This window comes from Procambarus clarkii, chromosome 90 (assembly GCF_040958095.1).
Source record: "Procambarus clarkii isolate CNS0578487 chromosome 90, FALCON_Pclarkii_2.0, whole genome shotgun sequence".
Lineage (NCBI taxonomy): Eukaryota > Metazoa > Arthropoda > Malacostraca > Decapoda > Cambaridae > Procambarus > Procambarus clarkii.
In genome coordinates this window covers 12330761-12354048 of record NC_091239.1, presented here as the reverse complement: position 1 = coordinate 12354048, position 23288 = coordinate 12330761, and the positions used below count along the sequence as shown (strand labels likewise).

The window sequence follows — 23288 nt, the reverse complement described above, 5'->3', positions numbered from 1 at the left end:
GGGCTATGGTGAGCCCGTGCTACATGGACACGAATGATATGTTATAGTTAAAAAAAGATATACAGTACAGCTTCTTGGATAAATTAATCTTGGGGTTATTTATGTTAATTTAGCTTTATTTTATCTTATTTCTTTATAACTTTTTATTTTTATTTATAATTATATTTTTGAAGTTTATTTTGGTGCAAATTAAATTTCTACTGTATTTGTATGAGTTATGGAGAGTGAATAAGAGTCGTGACTCACCGCACTCATGAATGAGTAGCTTCGACAGTTGAATTCTGTTTCCACATCACAGGCTCGCTTACAGGTAGCGTCGCTGAAGGCGCTGGTAGCCTTGGTGGTGTAGATCAGGTACCTGTCTCTCTGATTGTTCTTGTACACACAGCCCCCGGGCTCTGTAGGAGAGAGTCAGAGCCAATCAGAATAACACAGCCATTTGTAGCTCTATAATTGAGCAATGATCAGAAATGACTGTATTTAAGACCCCAAGAATAAAGGCATTTGTACCAGGCCTATTGGTCCATATGAGGTCGAGGTAGAGGTAACCGTGATGGTAGAGGGAGGATTGAGTAGGTGCAGCATCAAAGCTTCCCCCTGTGCAGGCGACGAGTCACAATAACGTGGCTAAATTATATTGACCAGACCACACACTAGAAGGTGAAGGGACGACGGCGCTTGCGGTCCGTCCTGGACCATTCTCAAGTCGATTCAAGTCATTCTCAAATCAACTTGAGAATGGTCCAAGACGGACCCAAACGTCGTCGTCCATTCACCTTCTAGTGTGTGGTTTGATCAACAAAGCTTCCCCCTCTTTATTCATTACGATTTCCGGACGATCTCCGGTCTTGGTAGTTAGGAGCTCGTGGCGGGTAATATATGATAGGGTTTATGACCCTAACCGCCACCAAAACAACCCAAAAACCCACTCCCCTTACAAGACATAACCTCTCAACTAGTGAGCTATATTTTCTATGTTAGGGCCCCCATTATGCACTGTGAAAAGTAGCGAAATCACAATTATCCCCGATTTCTAAGCGTAGTTTGGCTATGGAGGGGTGACTTGGGTATGTCTCAGTATGTTTGCTAATATGTTTATTGTTTGTGATGTGTGTATATGTATGTATTAACACGATATACTGAACTGGGTGAGAATAGCTTGAGCTACCTCATTCCTTTGTGTGTATTTTACCTCAATAAACTTATTTCAATTTCAATTTCACTTGGGTATGTGCGTTCCTAGCTACCCCGGATTACTTACTAGGAGCACACTGGTTTTCCAGGTAGTCGACGTTGGGAGCGGCTTGGAAGGAGGTTGGGGCAGAGAAGCGATCTTGATCCGAGAGTCTACACAGCCTCCGAGCGTACTCGTAGTTGGCCGAGCGACAGGTAAACCTCCGCTCCTCCAGACACCTCTCTATGCACTCTGACTTGCTGTAGAGGGGGTGGAGAGGTCAGTCAGGGGGAAGGAATATGCACTCAGACGTGCTGTAGAGGGGATAAAGAGGCCTGTAAGGGAAGGAATATGCACTCAGACGTGCTGTAGAGGGGGTGGAGAGGTCAGTCAGGGGAAGGAATATGCACTCAGACGTGCTGTAGAGGGGATAAAGAGGCCTGTGAGGGAAGGAATATGCACTCAGACGTGCTGTAGAGGGGGTGGAGAGGTCAGTCAGGGGGAAGGAATATGCACTCAGACGTGCTGTAGAGGGGATAAAGAGGCCTGTGAGGGAAGGAATATGCACTCAGACGTGCTGTAGAGGGGGTGGAGAGGTCAGTCAGGGGAAGGAATATGCACTCAGACGTACTCTAGAGGGATAGAGAAGTCATTGGGTAAGGAACATGCCCTCAGACGTGCTGTAAAGGGGATAAAGAGGCCTGTAAGGGAAGGTATATACACACAGACGTACTCTAGAGGGATAGAGAAGTCATTGGGGTAAGGAACATGCCCTCAGACGTACTCTAGAGGGGGATAAAGAGGCCTATAAAGGAAGTTATATGCACACAGACGTACTCTAGAGATATGGAGAAGTCACTGGGGTAAGGAACATGCCCTCAGACGTGCTCTAAAGGGATAACAATGTCTGTAAGGAAAGATATATTTACTCAGACGACCTCTAGAGTGATTAAGAGGTCAGTGAGTAAATGAGGAGGTTATTAAGTTGAAAAACACACACATCAATCAAAGCAAAACAAACGAAAACAACAACAAACAATCAAGTCACTATAACTTGTAAACAAAATTAAGACATTGAACAAGAACTTAAACTTGACAACATATTAATATATATGTTTCTGGCCACCTCAAGAAAATTTATTTTAAATTTTAAAAACCTTCATTCGTATATATATATATATATATATATATATATATATATATATATATATATATATATATATATATATATATATATATATATATATATATAAATCGGTATAGTTCTTGGAGGGCTGAACGGAGTCTATATAAATTGTTTGATTATTAATTACAAGTAAAATTTAAAATTTAATAATTCAGTAATAATTTTAACAATTTAGTTTTTAGTAATAGTTTTAATGACTCAGTTTTTAATAATAAGCAATAATTTAATAACAAGTAATAATTTAATAATAAATAGTATTTAATAATTTAATAAGTAATAATTTAATAATTTTGTTCAACAAATAATTTGGAAAAGTAGAAAAGTAGTTTCGTAAAAGAAGAGAGGGAAGGAGATAGAAAGTTAGATAAAAGGAGAGAGGGTGATAAAGTTAGATAAAGGGAGAGAGGGAGAGAAAGTTAGATAAAGGGAGAGAAAGTTAGATAGAGGGAGAGAAAATTAGATAAAGGGGGAGAGAGAGAGAAAATTAGATAAAGGGAGAGATGGAGAAAGAAAGGAAAGTTAGATAAAGAGAGAGAGGGAGAGAACGAACACAAGAGAACACGAGAACGAACGAACTGTTTCCTGAACGAAACAGGATGGATCAAAGTCAGCACCGAACAAACAGGGAGGAATTCAACGGACCTGATGCCATTCAGAGTTTCTCTGTCTCTGCCACTCAGCTCGAAGTTTGGTACGCGTTCGAAGGTCCACCTCAGCCCACACCCTCCGCCTGTTGAGTACGAGGTTGGAGACACTGCCTATATAATCCTTATATAATACGCAGGTAACACAGATATACTCTATTGATATATAATATACAAATGACACAGCAAAAGACGGTGTAGTGAACTACCAGCAGCTGGCAAGGCGGGGGGGGGGGGAGGGGGGTTGAGAGCTGGCACTGGACCTTTCAAAGACCAGTTAGATGAGTACATTTAGGTAAGTACATACGAGTAGTGATTATACTCAGTCAATCAACAAAATGAGTGTTGACAGCATTTATCACTTATCAAAATAATCCAGCAATTGATTGTCCTTGAATCTAATCGATTTTGTAATATCAATCTCTCCAGCCTCCACAGTGAACCCAGATTATCAAAGAATCGTTTTGTATACAAATATATGATTTAATCAAGGAGCTAAATTATAGTCTACTACTTTAGTCGTCTATTCCATTTAGCATGTGATGTTACCCTGGTGCTGTGAGGCAGGGTTACCCTACCTTGTGAGGTGCTTCCGGGGACACTAATCCCCGGTAGCACCTCAAGGTAACCTCAAGGTAAGGTAACCCTCATGACTGACACAACAATATACAACTGGTCATGTATGAGGGCAGGTTATATTGTGAGGTCTTAGGCCTTAGGACTAAGAAGGGAAGGGAACTATCAGGGAGAACGCACTAAGCCATTGTGACTATATAGCACTGGGAAGGGGTCAGGATAAGGATTTGGGATGGGATAGGGGAAAGGAATGGTGCCCAACCACTTGGACTGCATGAAGCGAGACCGTCGCTCTACCGTCCAGCCCAAGTGGTTGGGCTCTTAGGACTAAGAATGACAGCCAGTATGTGTGACTCAAGGTCTTTCTCGACCCGAAGATTTGATGTCTTTAAATCTTTATCGAAGTCCCGCAACTCACTCCGGAGACAGATGCCTTCGAAGTAGCCGACCCCACTGGACTGACGAAGGTTCTGGGGGACCTCAGAGGCTCTGGTGTCCAAGGAGTAGCATTCGAACCGGTTGTAGTCGAGGTTGAAGGCCATGCAGCTGTTGAGGTTCTTGCATAGCTCCGCGCACCTCGCTGTGATCCCTAGAAGGAGATAACGTTAATAGCAGGAAACCGAAAGGCAATAGGATACTTTATCCTCACCCTCCCAAATACCCAGCAATATGTAAACAATGAATATCTACCAAATGCCTCTTACACCGTTCTGGTAGGGCCAGGGCTCCATACATACCCGGAGTCCTGCTGGAGAAGAGGATTTCCGACTTGATGCCGGAGAGTTCGAAGCCCGTGACCTTCTCGTAGGTGAGCCGGCCGAAGCTACAGCGATCTACTGCGAATGAAAACCCGCCTGGAGGAGGAGCCAGAGGAAGCCAGGAGCCCCCCCAGGTCGAACCATTAGTGCGCTACAGGTGCCGGGTGCTCAGGGTGCTGCTAGGGACAGTATAGACTAGAGGAATGGTTTACAGTATACTCAAGAAGCTGAGTATACTGAGTATATATCTTTACTGAGAGCGGAGTGGTGTAGTCTGCCTGGAGTGATATGTCTAGACGACCCCGCTGGGTAAGAGACACGGAGGAATAACCTCCCTTAACATACTTATATCATAGTTAACTAGATAAACCCATTAGTATATTTTGGTCGTATGAATTGTGAATGTTCACCCCAACGATGCTGGATAAACAAAGTTAATTTAACAATAGACTAACGTGAATTTTACATTTCTCAAGCACGTCTTCCTCGATGGGTACACATGGCGCCAATACAACAAAATCCTACAATCCTACACTACAATAAATCCCTCTAGCCACGACTGGCATTGAAATTGATAACAACTAGACCTGGAATTAAATGGATAAGATTACGTTAAACATGGATTAATATATGTTTTTCCATGGTTTATGCAACAAGTGGAATGTTCATATGAAAATTCAAAATATATTTATACAAATTCAAAGCAACGAATCATAACTTCAAGCCATTACATGATTTTATTTAATACAGTGTTTAAGCCCTTGATTGTGATTTTCAAAATAAATCATGAAAATGTATAGAAACTAATTTATTGTATGTGTTTAACAGTGACACTGTTACCCTGTGTATGTGGAGACACACCCTACTGTGTGGAGACACACCCTACTGTGTGGAGACACATCCCCTACTGTGTGGAGACACGCCCTACTGTGTGGAGACACATCCCCTACTGTGTGGAGACACGCCCTACTGTGTGGAGACACATCCCCTACTGTTTGGAGACACATCCCCTACTGTGTGGAGACACGCCCTACTGTGTGGAGACACACCCTACTGTGTGGAGACACGCCCTACTGTGTGGAGACACGCCCTACTGTGTGGAGACACGCCCTACTGTGTGGAGACACACCCTACTGTGTGGAGACACGCCCTACTGTGTGGAGACACGCCCTACTGTGTGGAGACACACCCTACTGTGTGGACACTCACCCTACTGTGTGGAGACACGCCCTACTGTGTGGAGGCACGCTCTACTGTGTGGACACTCACCCTACTGTGTGGAGACACACCCTACTGTGTGGAGGCACGCTCTACTGTGTGGACACATCCTACTGTGTGGAGACACATCCTACTGTGTGGAGACACACCCTACTGTGTGGAGACACGCCCTACTGTGTGGAGACACACCCTACTGTGTGGAGACACACCCTACTGTGTGGACACTCACCCTACTGTGTGGAGACACGCCCTACTGTGTGGAGACACGCCCTACTGTGTGGAGACACGCCCTACTGTGTGGGGACACGCCCTACTGTGTGGAGACACACCCTACTGTGTGGACACATCCTACTGTGTGGAGACACACCCTACTGTGTGGAGACACGCCCTACTGTGTGGAGACACACCCTACTGTGTGGAGACACGCCCTACTGTGTGGAGACACGCCCTACTGTGTGGAGACACGCCCTACTGTGTGGAGACACACCCTACTGTGTGGACACATCCTACTGTGTGGAGACACGCCCTACTGTGTGGAGACACGCCCTACTGTGTGGAGACACGCCCTACTGTGTGGACACATCCTACTGTGTGGAGACATGCCCTACTGTGTGGAGACACATCCCCTACTGTGTGGAGACACACCCTACTGTGTGGACACTCACCCTACTGTGTGGAGACACACCCTACTGTGTGGAGACACACCCTACTGTGTGGAGACACACCCTACTGTGTGGAGACACGCCCTACTGTGTGGAGACACGCCCTACTGTGTGGAGACACATCCCCTACTGTGTGGAGACACACCCTACTGTGTGGAGACACACCCTACTGTGTGGACACATCCTACTGTGTGGAGACACACCCTACTGTGTGGACACATCCTACTGTGTGGAGACATGCCCTACTGTGTGGAGACACATCCCCTACTGTGTGGACACTCACCCTACTGTGTGGAGACACACCCTACTGTGTGGAGACACACCCTACTGTGTGGAGACACACCCTACTGTGTGGAGACACGCCCTACTGTGTGGAGACACGCCCTACTGTGTGGAGACACACCCTACTGTGTGGAGACACATCCCCTACTGTGTGGAGACACATCCCCTACTGTGTGGAGACACATCCCCTACTGTGTGGAGACACACCCTACTGTGTGGAGACACATCCCCTACTGTGTGGAGACACATCCCCTACTGTGTGGAGACACACCCTACTGTGTGGAGACACACCCTACTGTGTGGAGACACACCCTACTGTGTGGAGACACGCCCTACTGTGTGGAGACACACCCTACTGTGTGGAGACACGCCCTACTGTGTGGAGACACATCCCCTACTGTGTGGACACTCACCCTACTGTGTGGAGACACACCCTACTGTGTGGAGACACGCCCTACTGTGTGGAGACACATCCCCTACTGTGTGGAGACACACCCTACTGTGTGTAGACACACCCTACTGTGTGGACACTCACCCTACTGTGTGGAGACACGCCCTACTGTGTGGACACTCACCCTACTGTGTGGAGACACGCCCTACTGTGTGGAGACACACCCTACTGTGTGGAGACACGCCCTACTGTGTGGAGACACACCCTACTGTGTGGAGGCACACCCTACTGTGTGGACACATCCTACTGTGTGGAGACACACCCTACTGTGTGGACACATCCTACTGTGTGAACGTGGCCAGGCACCGTACCCTGTGTACCTACCGTGACTGTTACAAAAGAGAGATGTTCAACTGAAATACTGTGAAGTGTTCATCAAAGTGCGTGATCAGTGTTATTGAAGAAAGAAAGCGTTCACTTCTTGGAACATGGCGAAGTGTGTTGTTCAAGACCGTGCAGAGATCTTCCCACAATAACCACCACTACAACAACAATTATTACTACCACTACCACCACTACCACTACCACTTAAACTACCACCACAGCAATTACCATTAATGCAGTTAATGAAACCATTCGATTGCTTCAGAACATTTTTTTATCACCACTACTACCACCATTGCTACCAAAAGGGTTATATATATATATATATATATATATATATATATATATATATATATATATATATATATATATATATATATTTATATATATATATATATATATATATATATATATATATATATATATATATATATCTTGAAGGTTATAGTTAAATTGGCCTGATGAAGTCAATTGAAAATGCATATTTTAATAATAATAATTTTTACTCTACTCTAATAATGGATGCTGCTAGTGTCTCTCTACTTATAAGAGTTATAAGTTGCATACCAACTTGCCTGACCACTAGCAATACTTCTAAACCCATTACACTAGCTACAGTGAAGTGTGGTGGTTGGTGGTGGTACTTGAAGAGTGGTTCAACCTGCTGTTAATGGGGGGGGGATGGGGCTGCTGTGTATACTCAAGTTTACATCTCAACCAAGACTCAATGTAAAGTCAACCATGGATCAACTTATAATTCAACCTTTCACCAAAATATAATCTTCTTTAGGGATATCATATTCACATTTTTTTTAAATATACCCATGAGTTTTCTACAGATATATCTGAATTTGTAAAGGACATACACACACACACACACACACACACACACACACACACACACACACACACACACACACACACACACACACACACACACACACCAGACAGAAGAAAAAGAGGTGATATGATCACTACATACAAAATAGTAACAGGAATTGATAAAATCGACAGGGAAGATTTCCTGAGACCTGGCACTTCAAGAACAAGAGGTCATAGATTTAAACTAGCTAAACACAGATGCCGAAGAAATATAAGAAAATTCACTTTCGCAAACAGAGTGGTAGACGGTTGGAACAAGTTAAGTGAGAAGGTGGTGGAGGCCAAGACCGTCAGTAGTTTCAAAGCGTTATATGACAAAGAGTGCTGGGAAGACGGGACACCACGAGCGTAGCTCTCATCCTGTAACTACACTTAGGTAATTACACTTAGGTAATTACACACACACACACACACACACACACACACACACTCTCTCTCTCTTCTCTCTCTCTCTCTCTCTCTCTCTCTCTCTCTCTCTCTCTCTCTCTCTCTCTCTCTCTCTCTCTCTCTCTCTCTCTCTCTCTCTCTCTCTCTCTCTCTCTCTCAACACACACTCACACAGGGGGGCCTTGCGGCTGAATGGATAGCGCCTGGGTCGTAGTCCTAATGGCCGGGTTCGATTCCCGGTGAAGGCGAAAACAAATGGGTAGAGTTTCTTTCACCTTTGAACCCCTGTTCACCTAGCAGTAAATAGATACCTGGCAGTTAGACAGTTGCTACGGGCTGCTTCCTGGGTGTGTATGTGTACTCACCTAGTTGTACTTATCTAGTTTTGCTTGCAGGGGTTGAGCTCTGGCTGCATGGTCCTGGCTCTCAACTGTCAGTCAACTGGTGTACAGGTTCCTGAGCCTACTGGGCTCTATCATATCTACACTTGAAACTGTGTATGGAGTCAGCCTCCACCACATCACTTCCTAATGCATTCCATTTGATAACTACTCTAACAGTGAAAAAGTTCCTTCTAATGTCTCTGTGGCTCATTTGGGTATTCAGTTTAAACCTGTGTCCCCTTGTTCGTGTTCCACTCGTGGTAAATAGTTTTTCTTTGTCCACCCTGTCAATTCCCCTGAGAATTTTGTAGGTAGTTATCATGTCTCCCCTTACTCTTCTGTCTTCCAAGGACGTGAGGCTCAGCTCCCTTAGCCTTTCCTAGTAGCTCATACTTCTCAGTTCTGGGACTAGTCTGGTGGCATACCTCTGATTTTGTCTTGTGTTTAACTGGGTATGGACTCCAGGATTGGTCTGACATAAGTGGGATACAAGGTCCTGAACGATTCCTTACACAGGTTTCTAAAGGCAGTTCTTATATTGGCCAGTCTAACATATGCCGCTGATGATATCCTTTTGATGTGGGCCTCTGGGGACAGGTTCAGTGTGATATCAACCCCCAGATTTTTCTCTCTATTTCACTCTTGCAGGATATCACCTCCCAGATGGTACCTTGTGTTCAGCCTTCTGCTCCCTTCGCCTAATTTCATTACTATTCACTTTCGTGAGTTGAACTTTAGTAGCCATTTTCTAGACCATTCCACTAGCTTGTCCAGGTCGTCCTGTAGTCTTTGTCTATCTTCATCTGGCTTAATTCTTCTCATAATTTTTGCATCATCAGCAAACAGTGAGAGGAATGAGTCTATACCCTCTGGAAGGTCGTTTACATATACTAGAAACAGGATGGGTCCGAGTACAGAGCCCTGTGGGACTCCGCTGGTGACATCTCGCCACTCTGATGCCTCCCCCCTCACCGTTACTCGCTGTTCCCTATTGCTTAGATACTCCCTTATCTAAGGATCATCCTTATCTAAGAATGATACGAAGCTGTGCCTTATATTTGAGTCTATATCTGATATGAGAATAAGGAAAAGCAGTGGTGCAAGGACTGTACCTTGAGGTACAGAGCTTTTAATTGCGCGTGGACTCTATTTTATATGGTTGACTGTTACTCTTTGTGTTCTGTTCGACAAAAAACTGAGTATCCAGCGTCCTACTTTACCAGTTATTCCCATTGACCTCATTTTGTGTGCAATCACTCCATGGTCACATTTGTCGAATGCCTTAGCGAAATTCGTGTATACCACATCTACATTATGTTTTTCTTCTAATGCCTCAGTGATTTTGTCATAATGGTTAAGTAGCTGTGAGAGGCATGATCTTCCTGCACTAAATCCATGTTGGCCTGGGGTGTGGAGGTCATTGGTCTCCATGAAACTGGTGACCTGACTCCTGATCACTCTCTCAAATACTTTTATTATGTGGGACGTTAGTGCAACTGGTCTATAATTCTTTGCCAATGCTTTGTTCCCTCCCTTGTGTAGAGGGGCTATGTCTGACCAGACCACACACTAGAAGTTGAAGGGACGACGACGTTTCGGTCCGTCCTGGACCATTCTCAAGTCGATGATTAGCAGGGCTATGTCTGCTGCTTTAAGCGCATCTGGTATCTCCCCTGTGTCCAAGCTCTTCCTCCACACTATACCGAGTGCCTGTGCTACTGGCACTTTGCATTTCTTTATAAATATTGAATTCCATGAGTCTGGACCCGGGGCTGAGTGCATGGGTATGTCATCAATTTCTCTTTCAAAATCTGCCACGCTCGTGTTGATATCAGTTATATTTACAGGTGTTTGGATATCACGCGTAAAGTTGTCCGGATCATCCACTTTCATGCTGTGTATCTGAGTGCTAGACATGTCCTCATACTGTTTTTTTAGGATTTCACAAATTTATTTGTCACTTTCAGTGTATGAACCTTCACTAGTACGAATAGGTCCAATACTGGCAGTGGTTTTTGCTTTTGATTTACTATATTGGATAGAGAAATATTGGACCTTTTGATATGTGAAGAAATATTTTGGGTTTTTCTTTATTTTTTTAATTGTTTTCTGTTCTAGTTGCCTTTCTTCAATCTGATATAAATGCTTCAGTCTCTGTTCGATTTCTTCAATCTCTCTGTTTAAATTATTCCTTCTTTGTATGGAAAGTCGTGTCTGCTTAAGCGTTTCCGTTAATTTTTTCCTTCTTCTGTAGTGTCGTCTGCGTTCTCTTTGTACATTGTACCTTTCTGAGGTCCAATGAAACGGAACGGAAACGGAACATGTTTCAGACAGACTTCATATGCTTCAGAAGTCAGTTTTTCTATTCCTTGTGTAGGATTTTTATTACTTAGAACATTTTCCCATTGAGTGTTTATAAGTTCCCTGTTTATTTTCTCCCAGTCTATCCTTTTATTATTACAATTGAATTTTCTGAATAATCCTTCTCTCTTGTTGATTCTCTTGGGCCTACTACCGTTATTAATGTTAGTTTGCACTTCAATGATCTTGTTGTCTGAGTAAGTAGTGTCTGAGACAGTAATGTCTCTGATTAACTCACCATTGTTCGTGAATATCAGGTCCAGCGTGTTCTCGTTCCTAGTTGGTTCTGTAATCTGCTGACTGAGTGAGAACTTGTCACAGAATCTCAGTAGTTCTCTGACCTGTGGTTGGTTATTTCCAGGTTGATTTCTTGCTATAATATTATTGTTTTCTATTCTCCATTTTAAACTGGGGAGTTTGAAGTCTCCAAGGAAGATAATATCTGGTACTGGGTTTGCTAGGTTATCAAGGATATTCTCTATTTTGTGGGTCTTCTCAGTGAATTCCTCAACTGTTGCATCTGGCGGTTTATATATTAAAATAATAATTAGATTTATATTTTCTACCTTGATTTCAATTACCTCTACCACCTCATTGGTCGAGTTCAGGAGCTCTGTGCATGCCAGCTCCTCCTTAATATACAGACCTACTCCTCCACTTGACCTAATTACTCTGTCACATCTATATAGATTATAATTTGGGATCCAGATTTCACTATCCATGTGGTCTTTTGTGTGGGTTTCTGTAAATGCACCAAATATTGAGTTCGATTCAATTAGAAGGCCATTTATGAACTTAACTTTATTTCTTGATTTTGATTTTAGGCCTTGTAGGTTTGGAAATATGAATGATTTACCATATTGCGTGTCACTTCTTGTGGGCTTTGGTAGTTCTTCCCCCACTCTACCCAGGTCCAGGGTGTGTTGTTTTGGTAGTGGTTCGTCCAGTGTTGGTAGTGGTTCGTCCAGTGTTGGTAGTGGTTCGTCCAGTGTTGGTAGTGGTTCGTCCAGTGTTGGTAGTGGTTCGTCCAGTGTTGGTAGTGGTTCGTCCAGTGTTGGTAGTATTGTGGGTGTTGTGTGGTGTAGTACCTATGTGCTTGTTGATGATTTGTATTCCAGTCTTGGGGGTATCTCCCTTCCCCTCTGTAATCCTGCATGTTGGGTCCCCTGACATGTTGGCTCAGAAAGTTCCTTGTTGCCACTTCTAAGAGTTTCACTCTCTGTGTATATGCACCTCCATGTGGGTCTCCATTCTCCCAGTCTATCTTTCCATGGTTGAAGTCGCCCATGATTAAGAGTCTGGATCCATTCCTGCAGGCAAGTGAAGCTACTCTCTGTTATATTAATGGTTGTCATGTTCCTATCGAACTCATGTGTGGGGTCTTCTGTCATTTAGTGGGAGAATTTAAACGACGGCCTCTATTATCTTAGGTCCACCCATTGTCATAGTTCCTGTTATGTAGTCTCTGAATCCTTCACAGTCCAAAATTTCCACAAAACTCCAGTCCTTCCTTATCAGCAGGGCCACTCCTCCACCCTCCTCTCCCTTCTTTCTCTTTTCTTACCGTATAGTAGTCCTGTGGAAACTAAGCGTTTGTTATGATTCCTGACAATTTTGTTTCTGTGAGTCCTATTACATCTAGGTTCTCTTCCTGCACCTGTTCCATGTTTGTGTGTGCGTGTGTCAGAGAGATATATATGTAGTAGATATAATAAAAGAAAAATTAAATAGAATGGAACTAAGAGCTCGATTCTGCATACACAAATAGCAAATACACACACACAGTCACACAGACAAGTTCAGGGAGATTTTACATACCGTCACCAGGTCTGACACCGCCACCTCCAGGTATAACTCCGCCGCCACCAGGTCTGACACCACCACCTCCGCCTCCAGGTGTGACTCCGCCGCCGCCAGGTCTGACACCCCCACCTCCGCCTCCAGGTGTGACTCCGCCGCCACCAGGTCTGACACCTCCGCCTCCAGGTGTGACTCCGCCGCCTCCAGGTATAACTCCGCCGCCGCCAGGTATGACTCCACCGCCACCAGGTCTGACGCCACCACCTCCGCCTCCAGGTGTGACTCCGCCGCCACCAGGTATGACCCCACCGCCATCAGGTCTGACGCCACCACCTCCGCCTCCAGGTATGACTCCACCACCACCAGGTCTGACGCCACCACCTCCGCCTCCAGGTGTGACTCCACCGCCGCCAGGTATGACACCCCCTCCACCTCCTCCTCCAGGTATGACACCACCTCCACCTCCAGGAGTGCCAGTACCTCCGCCTCCGGGAGTGCCACCAGTGCTCGTACAGTCCCTCTCGAAGTAAGTAGTCCCCGGACGGTTCTGGAGAGCTTCAGTACCACCTCCAGACACTGTAAGAAAAGACGAAGATGAATCAGTAGGCGTTGAGGAAGATACGAGGTCAGTCCTCCCTGTAACTTTATACCTTTGACTGTAATTCTGTACCAGACATTATAATTCTGTACTTGAAACAGTAGTTCTGTTTCTGACATTGCAATTCTGTACGTGTCACTGTAATTCTGTACCAGACATTATAATTCTGTACTTGAAACAGTAGTTCTGTTTCTGACATTGCAATTCTGTACGTGTCACTGTAATTCTGTACGAGACATTATAATTCTGTACTTGAAACAGTAGTTCTGTTTCTGACATTGCAATTCTGTACGTGTCACTGTAATTCTGTACCAGACATTATAATTCTGTACTTGAAACAGTAGTTCTGTTTCTGACATTGCAATTCTGTACGTGTGACTGTAATTCTGTACCTGAAAAGTTAACCTTCACAACAGCTGTATAATCAACACTTGTAGGTGTTATGACCTTCTGTAGCCTGGGTGGAACGAGTCTACCTTTCTGAGAGTTATTCTGCCTTCCGGACCTGAGATTGAGAGGTCAGAGGAAAGATGCATATATTAAATAATTGAATAGACCTCAGTGAGTAATCTCAGGATACTAGCAGAGGATGGGCGTTGGTAATGACATGAAATGAGATGTCGATGCTTTGGAGACGTGAAGTGACGCTAGCAGGAAGTCGGGACCTCACTTGAGTCGCAACTGTCGTCAGAGGTGGTCGTACTTTGTTGCTTCTCCTAGAATAAGGAAGAATATAGTTCCCTGTGTTAGTGGTGGAGTGAAGACTATTTGTCTGCCAGTGTGAAGAAGCTATTGGGGACATAGTACATCATTACTCGGTGATTTTGGTAAATTAGAGGCGACCTGGAGGTGAGTGTTGGTCGCGCCTTGGTGCAACCTAATTGTTGTGCCTTCAAGAGGAAGGAAGTAAGCAGGCGTTTCTGTTGAGCCTGCCAGGCGATGTTGTGAACTCAAGTTGTGAACTGAAGGAAGCTTGTGAGGCAGTCCTGAAGCATTTTTGTGGGCTGCCTGTATGAGCGCCATGTTTGAGCTCCAGTGAGTGAGCGTCCTCACGTCAGAGATTTCGGCGGTAAGCCTGTTTAATCAGTTGTTAATTTACCCACTAGTGTTTGATCGTAGTTCCAGCGATCAAGTGAACATATATATGTGTAGGGATAGATATTGTATTAAGACTGTGAGCTAAAATAAGTAGTTAAAGTTGGGAGGACATGCTAGAGGGAGCGGTGGTACGTCCGCCCTCGATGGAGGTCAGTGGATGACTGATGGGGAAAGCCTCCTAGCGTCGTGGCGGCCAGAGGCGGACCTCAGCGACGTGTCAAGACATGTTCACGTCTGAACGGGTGGACCCGCCCAAGATGGGGGAGGACCCACATAGACGGAGCCGTAGTGCCAGCATAAAGATGTCGGATGGGGGAGTTTATTTTCTGTGAATACATTTAATTATGCTTTGTTAGAAAAACATTTTTATTGGCATGGTAATGGCATTGCAGGTTTGTTTGGGAAGGAGTTCGTGGAGAAACTTCAAGGTTACAGAAGTTGAAGGAGGAATTTCGAGCCTGGAGAAGAAGTGTATGCTGAACTCTGTGGTAGAGCAGAACTCCATAGTGAGGAGTTGACTTCAAGCAGTGTAGAGGAGCTATACGTGTCTCTGTGGCATCAGTGATGAAGCGTCACTGATGTCAGACTAGGACTCGGTTGTGCAGGCAGATTGGGAGAACTGCAGAAGTGCCTTTCCTGATATTTTGGAGGACCGAGAGATATACATTGGTAGTGAGCCCTCTAGGAGCAGAACAGAGGTTCACTGTGGACACCCATCATGGTATAAGGTGAGTGCTTGAATGCTTATTGGCCTGTAAGACACAGTGTAAGGTGAGAGATGGATATATTCTTTAGTTATGGGATACTTATGTAGATGTTTCTGGTGTTTCAGCCCCGAGCTGAGTGTCATATACTCTTAGGGCTGAGGATACAGTACTGTTGTGACAGGATTTCAGCACCTATGTAGTGAGGGAGTCGTAAGTGGTAAGCCAAGAGTTGGGCAGCCACTTGATATGGACAGTTGGTGAAGCCAGGTATGACTTCACCAACGATCTTATGAGTCGTACAATCTTGGTACGATCTTACGAGTCGTATGATCTTGGTACGATCTTATGAGTGGTATGATCTTATGAGTCATACGATCTTGGTACAATCTTACGAGTCGTATGATCTTGGTACGATCTTACGAGTCGTACGATCTTATGAGTCATACGATCTTGGTACAATCTTACGAGTCGTACAATCTTGGTACGATCTTACGAGTCGTACGATCTTGGTACGATCTTACGAGTCGTACCAAGATCCTAATCCACGAGAAAGTACAGAGCAACTTACCCTATGTCGTCCCCTGAAACGAAGCACTGGGAGCCGGTAGGGAAGTAGGATAGAGAACGACAGTTGAATCGCCTGTAGTTCGTGCAAGCTCTCTGACACTGCTCTTCCGACACGACCTGCTCAATGGTGTCGTCCAGGTAGACGGGATAGGCGCCCTCGGTCTTCCTGTAGGGACAGCTCACGTCCACTGTGGATAGGCGGAAAGGATTGTTAGGGGGGGATATGAAGGAGCCTTATGACATGTATGGACGTGTTTTCTGAGTAGTGAAGATGCTCTTAGGGGGGTATGTATGGGTGTATTTTGGGAGGGATTGGTGCTTTTAGAGTATGTATGGGTGTATTTTAGGTGGGATTGGTGCTTTTAGAGTATGTATGGGTGTATTTTGAGAGAGATAAGTGCTCTTTAGAGTATGTATGGGTGTATTTTGAGAGAGATAAGTGCTCTTTAGAGTATGTATGGGTGTATTTTAAGAACGATAGGTCCTCTTACAGTGTGTATACGTATGTGTGTATTTTTAGAGGGATAGATGCTCTTAGAGTATGTATGGGTGTATTTTGAGAGGGATAGATGCTCTTAGAGTATGTATGGGTGTATTTTGAGAGGGATAGATGCTCTTAGAGTATGTATGGGTGTATTTTGAGAGGGATAGATGCTTTTAGAGTATGTATGGGTGTATTTTGAAAGGGATACGTGATCTTAAAGAGTGTGTATGGGTGTCATTAAGGCTATTAAGGAGGATTATTAAGACCTATCCACCTCTGGAGGGTTATTAAGGCCTATCAACCTCTGGAGGGTTATTAAGGCCTATCCACCTCTGGAGGGTTATTAAGGCCTATCCACCTCTGGAGGGTTATTAAGGCCTATCCACCTCTGGAGGGTTATTAACACCACCACAATAGCTCACTCACCAGCCAGTATATACTCTTAGACCTGAGGCAAGATACGTCTCCTTCAACACTCACCTTGGGTGCACTGGTTCTCCAGGTACTCCACTGTGGGGGACGTGGAGGTGACGAAGGCGTTGGGGTTCGACCTCCTGTCACTCCTGCTGAGGCGACACAAGAGGCTGGAGGTGTCGTACTCGGCTGACCTACAGACGAAGGTACTCTCTTGGAGACACGCCTGCAAGCCAGAGGAACATCAGAGACCGGATTCTTAGAGGTTCAGAAGATTAGAAAGGGATTTAGGTGCTTTATAAGGGGTTCAAAAGCTGAGAAGAGCCAGTGGAACATCAGAGCGATATACAAATGGGATTCTTACAGGTTCAGAAGATTAGAAAGGGATTTAGGAGCCTTATATAAAGGGTTCAGAAGCTGAGAAGAGCCAAAGGAACATCAGAGCCCCATACAAACGGCATTCTTAGAGACACAGACGGCTCCTGATAGACTTAAAGAGTGAGACACAGACAGCTCCTGATAGACTTAAAGAGTGAGACACAGACAGCTCCTGATAGATTTAAGAGTGAGACTCAGACAGCTCCTGATAGACTAAAGGGTGAGACACAGACTGCTCTGATAGACTTAAAGAATGAGACACAGACGGCCCTGATAGACTTAAAGGGTGAGACACAGACTGCTCTGATAGACTTAAGAGTGAGACACAGACAGCTCCGGATAGACTTAAGAGTGAGACACAGACAGCTCTGATAGACTTAATGAGTGAGACACAGACGGCTCCTGATAGACTAAAGAGTGAGACACAGACAGCTCTCATAGACTTAAGAGTGAGACACAGACAGCTCTCGATAGACTTAAGAGTGAGACTCAGACGGCCCTGATAGACTTACCTCTATACAGTCCCTGCGGCTCTGCACCAGGGGCCTCTGTCTATCGTCTAGGCCTCTGAGCTCTTTGCCCGGCACTCTCTCGAAGTGCCAAGTCTTCCCTTGGCACTGTAACGAGATGGCGGCTGCAAGGAGATATGATTGGGTTGTTTAATGATTGGGTTGTTTAATGATTGGATTGTTTAATGATTGATTTTAATGATTGGATTATTTAATGATTGAGTTTAATGATTGGATTGCTTAATGATTTGGTTGTTTAATGATTGGGTTTCTTAATAATTGGATTATTTAATGATTGGGTTGCTTAATGATTGGGTTGTTTAATGACTGGGTTGTTTAATGACTAGATTGGATTATTTAATGATTGGATTCCTTAATGACTGGATTGTTTAATGATTGGATTGTTTAATGACTGGATTGTTTAATGATTGGGTTGCTTAATGACTAGATTGGATTATTTAATGATTGGATTGCTTAATGATTGGGTTGTTTAATGATTGGATTGTTTAATGACTGGGTTGTTTAATGGCTGGATTGTTTAATGATAGGATGGATCGTCTTTAGAGAGATTGGGATGGGTTAGACTTGCATAGTGTCATCTGTCATAATAGCTCTCTCTCTCTCTCTCTCTCTCTCTCTCTCTCTCTCTCTCTCTCTCTCTCTCTCTCTCTCTCTCTCTCTCTCTCTCTCTCTCTCTCTCTCTCTCTCTCTCTGTCTCTCCTTGTCTCTCTCTGTCTCTCTCTCTCTCTCTCTCTCTCTCTCTCTCTCTCTCTCTCTCTCTCTCTCTCTCTCTCTCTCTCTCTCTCTCTCTCTCTCTCTCTCTACCCCAAAAACTGTCCGTTTAAGCGTATAACCAAACCGTTAAGACTCACTCCTGACGCAGATCTTCTCGAAGTAACTCTTGCCGGGGGCGCTGATGATCTCTTGGCCGCGGCCCTGGGTGTTGCGGTCAAGCTTGAAACAGCGAGAATTGCGGTAGTCAACCGCGAAGGCTGGGCACTCCCCTGTGTCCTCGAGGCAACGCTGCCCGCATTTCTGTAACGGCAAGGTATGTGAACACATCCACAAGGGGCCGTGATTAGGGTTCGAACCTACGACAGGGTTAAAAGAATTGATGACCAGACCACACACTAGAAATTGAAGAGACGACGACGTTTCGGTCCGTCCTGGACCATTCTCAAGTCGATTGTCTTGAGAATGGTCCAGGACGGACCGAAACGTCGTCGTCTCTTCAATTTCTAGTGTGTGGTCTGGTCATCATACTTCAGCCACGTTATTGTGACGCATCGCCTGCTTAAAAGAATTGCAACCGGGAGTGTTACTGCTCTCACTAGGGTCCCGAAGCTTCATGTGGGCATGTGGTTGGTGTGGTGCAAGGTATGTGGTTAATGTGGTGCAGGGGTATGTGGTTAATATGGTGCAGGGTATGTGGTTGGTGTGGTGCAAGGTATGTGGTTAATGTGGTGCAGGGTATGTGGTTAATATGGTGCAGGGTATGTGGTTAATATGGTGCAGGGTATGTGGTTGGTGTGGTGCAAGGTATGTGGTTAATATGGTGCAGGGTATGTGGTTGGTGTGGTGCAAGGTATGTGGTTAATATGGTGCAGGGTATGTGGTTGGTGTGGTGCAAGGTATGTGGTTAATATGGTGCAGGGTATGTGGTTGGTGTGGTGCAGGGGTATGTGGTTAATGTGGTGCTTGGTGGGGGACGCTATGTGGTGGCATGTTGTCGATTATACGGTGTATAGTATGAGGTCATGTGGCCCAGAATATGAGGTACAGCAAATATACAGCCAGTCCTGTTCTGAATTAAGTAACTAGTGTGTCCTGAGCAGAATCAGTGTCTTGAGCTAAATTCATATTTCACACTAACCTGTACAAACCCCATTAAGACCTCCACTGACCTCCTTGAGACCTTCAAAGACCTCGTTAGGACCTCCGCTGACCTCGTAAAGACCTGTACTAACCTCGCTGAGGCCTCCTGGCGTAGTATCGAGCTGGTAGAGGGTCTCTCTGGCTGTCCGTACCGTCTGCCCGGTGATCTTCTCGTAGATGATCGACCCTTGGTCCCTCTCACACTGACCTGATGGACCAACCGATATACGCCATTCAGACTCGTATTGTGAGGGGGAAGGGGATGTGAGGTTGAGGGGAGAAAACCGAGTTAGGATGATTATATAGCACTTGGAACGGATATGAGGACAAGAAGTTGAGATATGAGGACAACTAGCTGGGATATGAGGATAAGGAGCTAGGATATGAGGACAAGGAGCTGGGATATGAGGACAAGGAGCTGGGATATGAGGACAAGGAGCTGAGATATGAGGACAAGGTTTTGGGATATGAGGACAAGGAGCTGAGATATGAGGACAAGGTTTTGGGATATGAGGACAAGGAGCTGGGATATGAGGACAAGGAGCTGGGATATGAGGACAAGGAGCTGAGATATGAGGACAAGGAGCTCGGATATGAGGACAAGGAGCTGAGATATGAGGACAAGGAGCTGGGATATGAGGACAAGGAGCTGAGATATGAGGACAAGAAGCTGGGATATGAAGATAAGGAGCTAGGATATGAGGACAAGGAACTGGGATATGAGGACAAGGAACTGGGATATGAGGACAAGGAACTGGGATATGAGAACATGGGGCTGGGATATAAGGGCTCACTGACATGGGGCTGGGATATAGAGAACAAGGGGCTGAGATAAGACGAAAATAAAGAGCAGTATCAAACCACTTGAACCATCGGGGGCTCGAACGCAGACCTGCAGGAAGCTAGATCTCCACTGTACAAACAAACCCAAATAAATGGCCATCATCACCATAACATAAAGTAGAAAAAAAGTTAGAAAAGGCTCGAAAACTGAACCCCAAAGTTCATTATGCTTAGTAAGTTCCAAGCTTGATAAAAGCTTCACATTTTCACAAATCTCTCGATAATGGGTTCGAAACCCGGGCCACCAAAGCCACTTGAGCTAAACAAAAGAGTATCGTGAACTACTTGTTATAAAGTATCGATTATAAGCCCCCTATAATTGAAGGAAAGATATACAGGTTTCGTAAATTAGTCACTTTAAAAGTGCTCTGTGAATCCTGGCGTATATTTAGGGTTATGTGAAAAGGAATTATAGAGAGAAAAAGAGAGGATTTGAACCTCTATAATGTGACGGATCCTCTATTAGCGAGTTGCTTTTCATTTTTCTGTAATGCTCTTTTGTTCAACAGGCGAGGAAATTTTGGTCATGGTTTGCATATGAATTTATTTCGATATCTTAATGATAATAAGTTTTGTGTGATATCAAATGATCTTCCGACACTGTGTGTGTGTGTGTGTGTGTGTGTGTGTAATTACCTAAGTGTAGTTACAGGATGAGAGCTACGCTCGTGGTGTCCCGTCTTCCCAGCACTCTTTGTCATATAACGCTTTGAAACTACTGACGGTCTTGGCCTCCACCACCTTCTCACTTAACTTGTTCCAACCGTCTACCACTCTATTTGCGAAGGTGAATTTTCTTATATTTCTTCGGCATCTGTGTTTAGCTAGTTTAAATCTATGGCCTCTTGTTCTTGAAATTCCAGGTCTCGGGAAGTCTTCCCTGTCGATTCTATCAATTCCTGTTACTATTTTGTATGTAGTGATCATATCACCTCTTTTTCTTCTGTCTTCTAGTTTTGGCATATTTAATGCTTCTAACCTCTCCTCGTAGCTCTTGCCCTTCAGTTCTGGGAGCCACTTAGTAGCATGTCTTTGCATCTTTTCCAGTTTGTTGATGTGCTTCTTAAGATATGGGCACCACACAACAGCTGCATATTCTAGCTTTGGCCTAACAAAAGTCATGAACAATTTCTTTAGTATATCGCCATCCATGTATTTAAATGCAATTCTGAAGTTAGAAAGCATAGCATAGGCTCCTTGCACAATATTCTTTATGTGGTCCTCAGGTGATAGTTTTCTATCTAGAACCACTCCTAGATCTCTTTCTTTATCAGAATTCTTTAAAGATTTCTCACATAATATATAGGTTGTGTGGGGTCTATGTTCTCCTATTCCACATTCCATAACATGACATTTATTAACATTAAATTCCATTTGCCAAGTGGTGCTCCATATACTTATTTTGTCCAGGTCTTCTTGAAGGGCATGACAGTCATCTAAATTTCTTATCCTTCCTATTATCTTAGCATCATCAGCAAACATGTTCATATAATTCTGTATACCAACTGGTAGATCATTTATGTACACAATAAACATCACTGGTGCAAGAACTGAACCCTGTGGTACTCCACTTGTGACATTTCTCCATTCCGATACATTGCCTCTGATTACTGCCCTCATTTTTCTATCAGTCAGAAAATTTTTCATCCATGATAGAAGCTTACCTGTCACCCCTCCAATATTTTCCAGTTTCCAGAACAACCTCTTATGTGGAACTCTGTCGAAAGCCTTTTTTAGGTCCAGATAGATGCAGTCAACCCAACCATCTCTTTCCTGTAATATCTCTGTGGCTCGATCATAGAAACTGAGTAAATTCGATACACAGGATCTTCCAGATCGAAAACCATACTGTCTGTCTGATATTATATCATTTCTCTCTAGGTGTTCTACCCATTTAGTTTTGATTAGTTTTTCCAATACTTTCACTATTACACTTGTCAATGATACAGGTCTATAATTGAGGGGGTCTTCCCTGCTGCCACTTTTGTAGATTGGAACTATGTTAGCCTGTTTCCACCCGTCTGCTACGATTCCTGTACTACAGGGATGCCTGAAAGATCAGGTGAAGTGGAATGCTGAGCTCAGATGCACATTCTCTCAGAACCCATGGTGAAACGCCATCTGGGCCAGCTACTTTGTTCTTACCGAGCTCCTTGAGCATTTTTTCCACTTCGTCTCTAGACACCTCTATGTGTTCTATGTTGTTCTCTGGAATTCTTATTGTATCTGGTTCCCTAAAGATTTCATTTTGTACAAACACACTTTGGAACTTTTCGTTTAGTGTTTCACACATTTCCTTTTCATCTTCCGTGAATCTATTTCCCATTTTCAACCTCTGAATATTATCCTTTACCTGCAATTTGTTGTTTATGAATTTATAGAATAGACCTGGTTCTGTTTTACATTTGTCCGCAATCCCTTTTTCAAAATTTCTTTCTGCCTCTCTCCTCACTGCCGTGTAGTTGTTTCTCGCATCTTTGTATCGCTGGTATGTTTGGGGGTTCGGCCTCTTCCTGTATTGATTCCATTTTTGTGTCTTTCGGTCTCTAGCCCTCTCGCAATTTCTATTGAACCAATCCTGTTTCCTAGTTCTGCATCTCTGTTTTGGTATAATTTTTTTGTGCCTTTATCATATATTTCACAAAACTTGCCATACATCTCATTCACTTCCTTGCCTAGCATCAAGTCTGTCCAATTATACTCAGTAAAAAAATTTCTAAGGTCACC

At 44.2% G+C, this 23288-nt stretch overlaps 1 protein-coding gene across 1 annotated transcript in view; it reads right to left on the bottom strand.

Annotated features, from left to right (window-relative positions):
• LOC123746573 (uncharacterized) overlaps positions 1–23288 on the bottom strand; it is an 81740-nt gene that overhangs the window by 47645 nt on the left and 10807 nt on the right. Inside the window, exons 8-18 of the mRNA XM_069318535.1 lie at positions 19811–19926; positions 18716–18878; positions 17847–17968; positions 17023–17182; positions 16060–16246; positions 13107–13756; positions 4318–4434; positions 3999–4169; positions 3003–3090; positions 1262–1434; positions 247–398 (exon numbers count right to left, since the gene is read on the bottom strand). Of these exons, the coding sequence (XP_069174636.1) occupies positions 247–398; positions 1262–1434; positions 3003–3090; positions 3999–4169; positions 4318–4434; positions 13107–13756; positions 16060–16246; positions 17023–17182; positions 17847–17968; positions 18716–18878; positions 19811–19926 (2099 nt within the window). The remainder of the gene's footprint in view (positions 1–246; positions 399–1261; positions 1435–3002; positions 3091–3998; positions 4170–4317; positions 4435–13106; positions 13757–16059; positions 16247–17022; positions 17183–17846; positions 17969–18715; positions 18879–19810; positions 19927–23288) is intronic.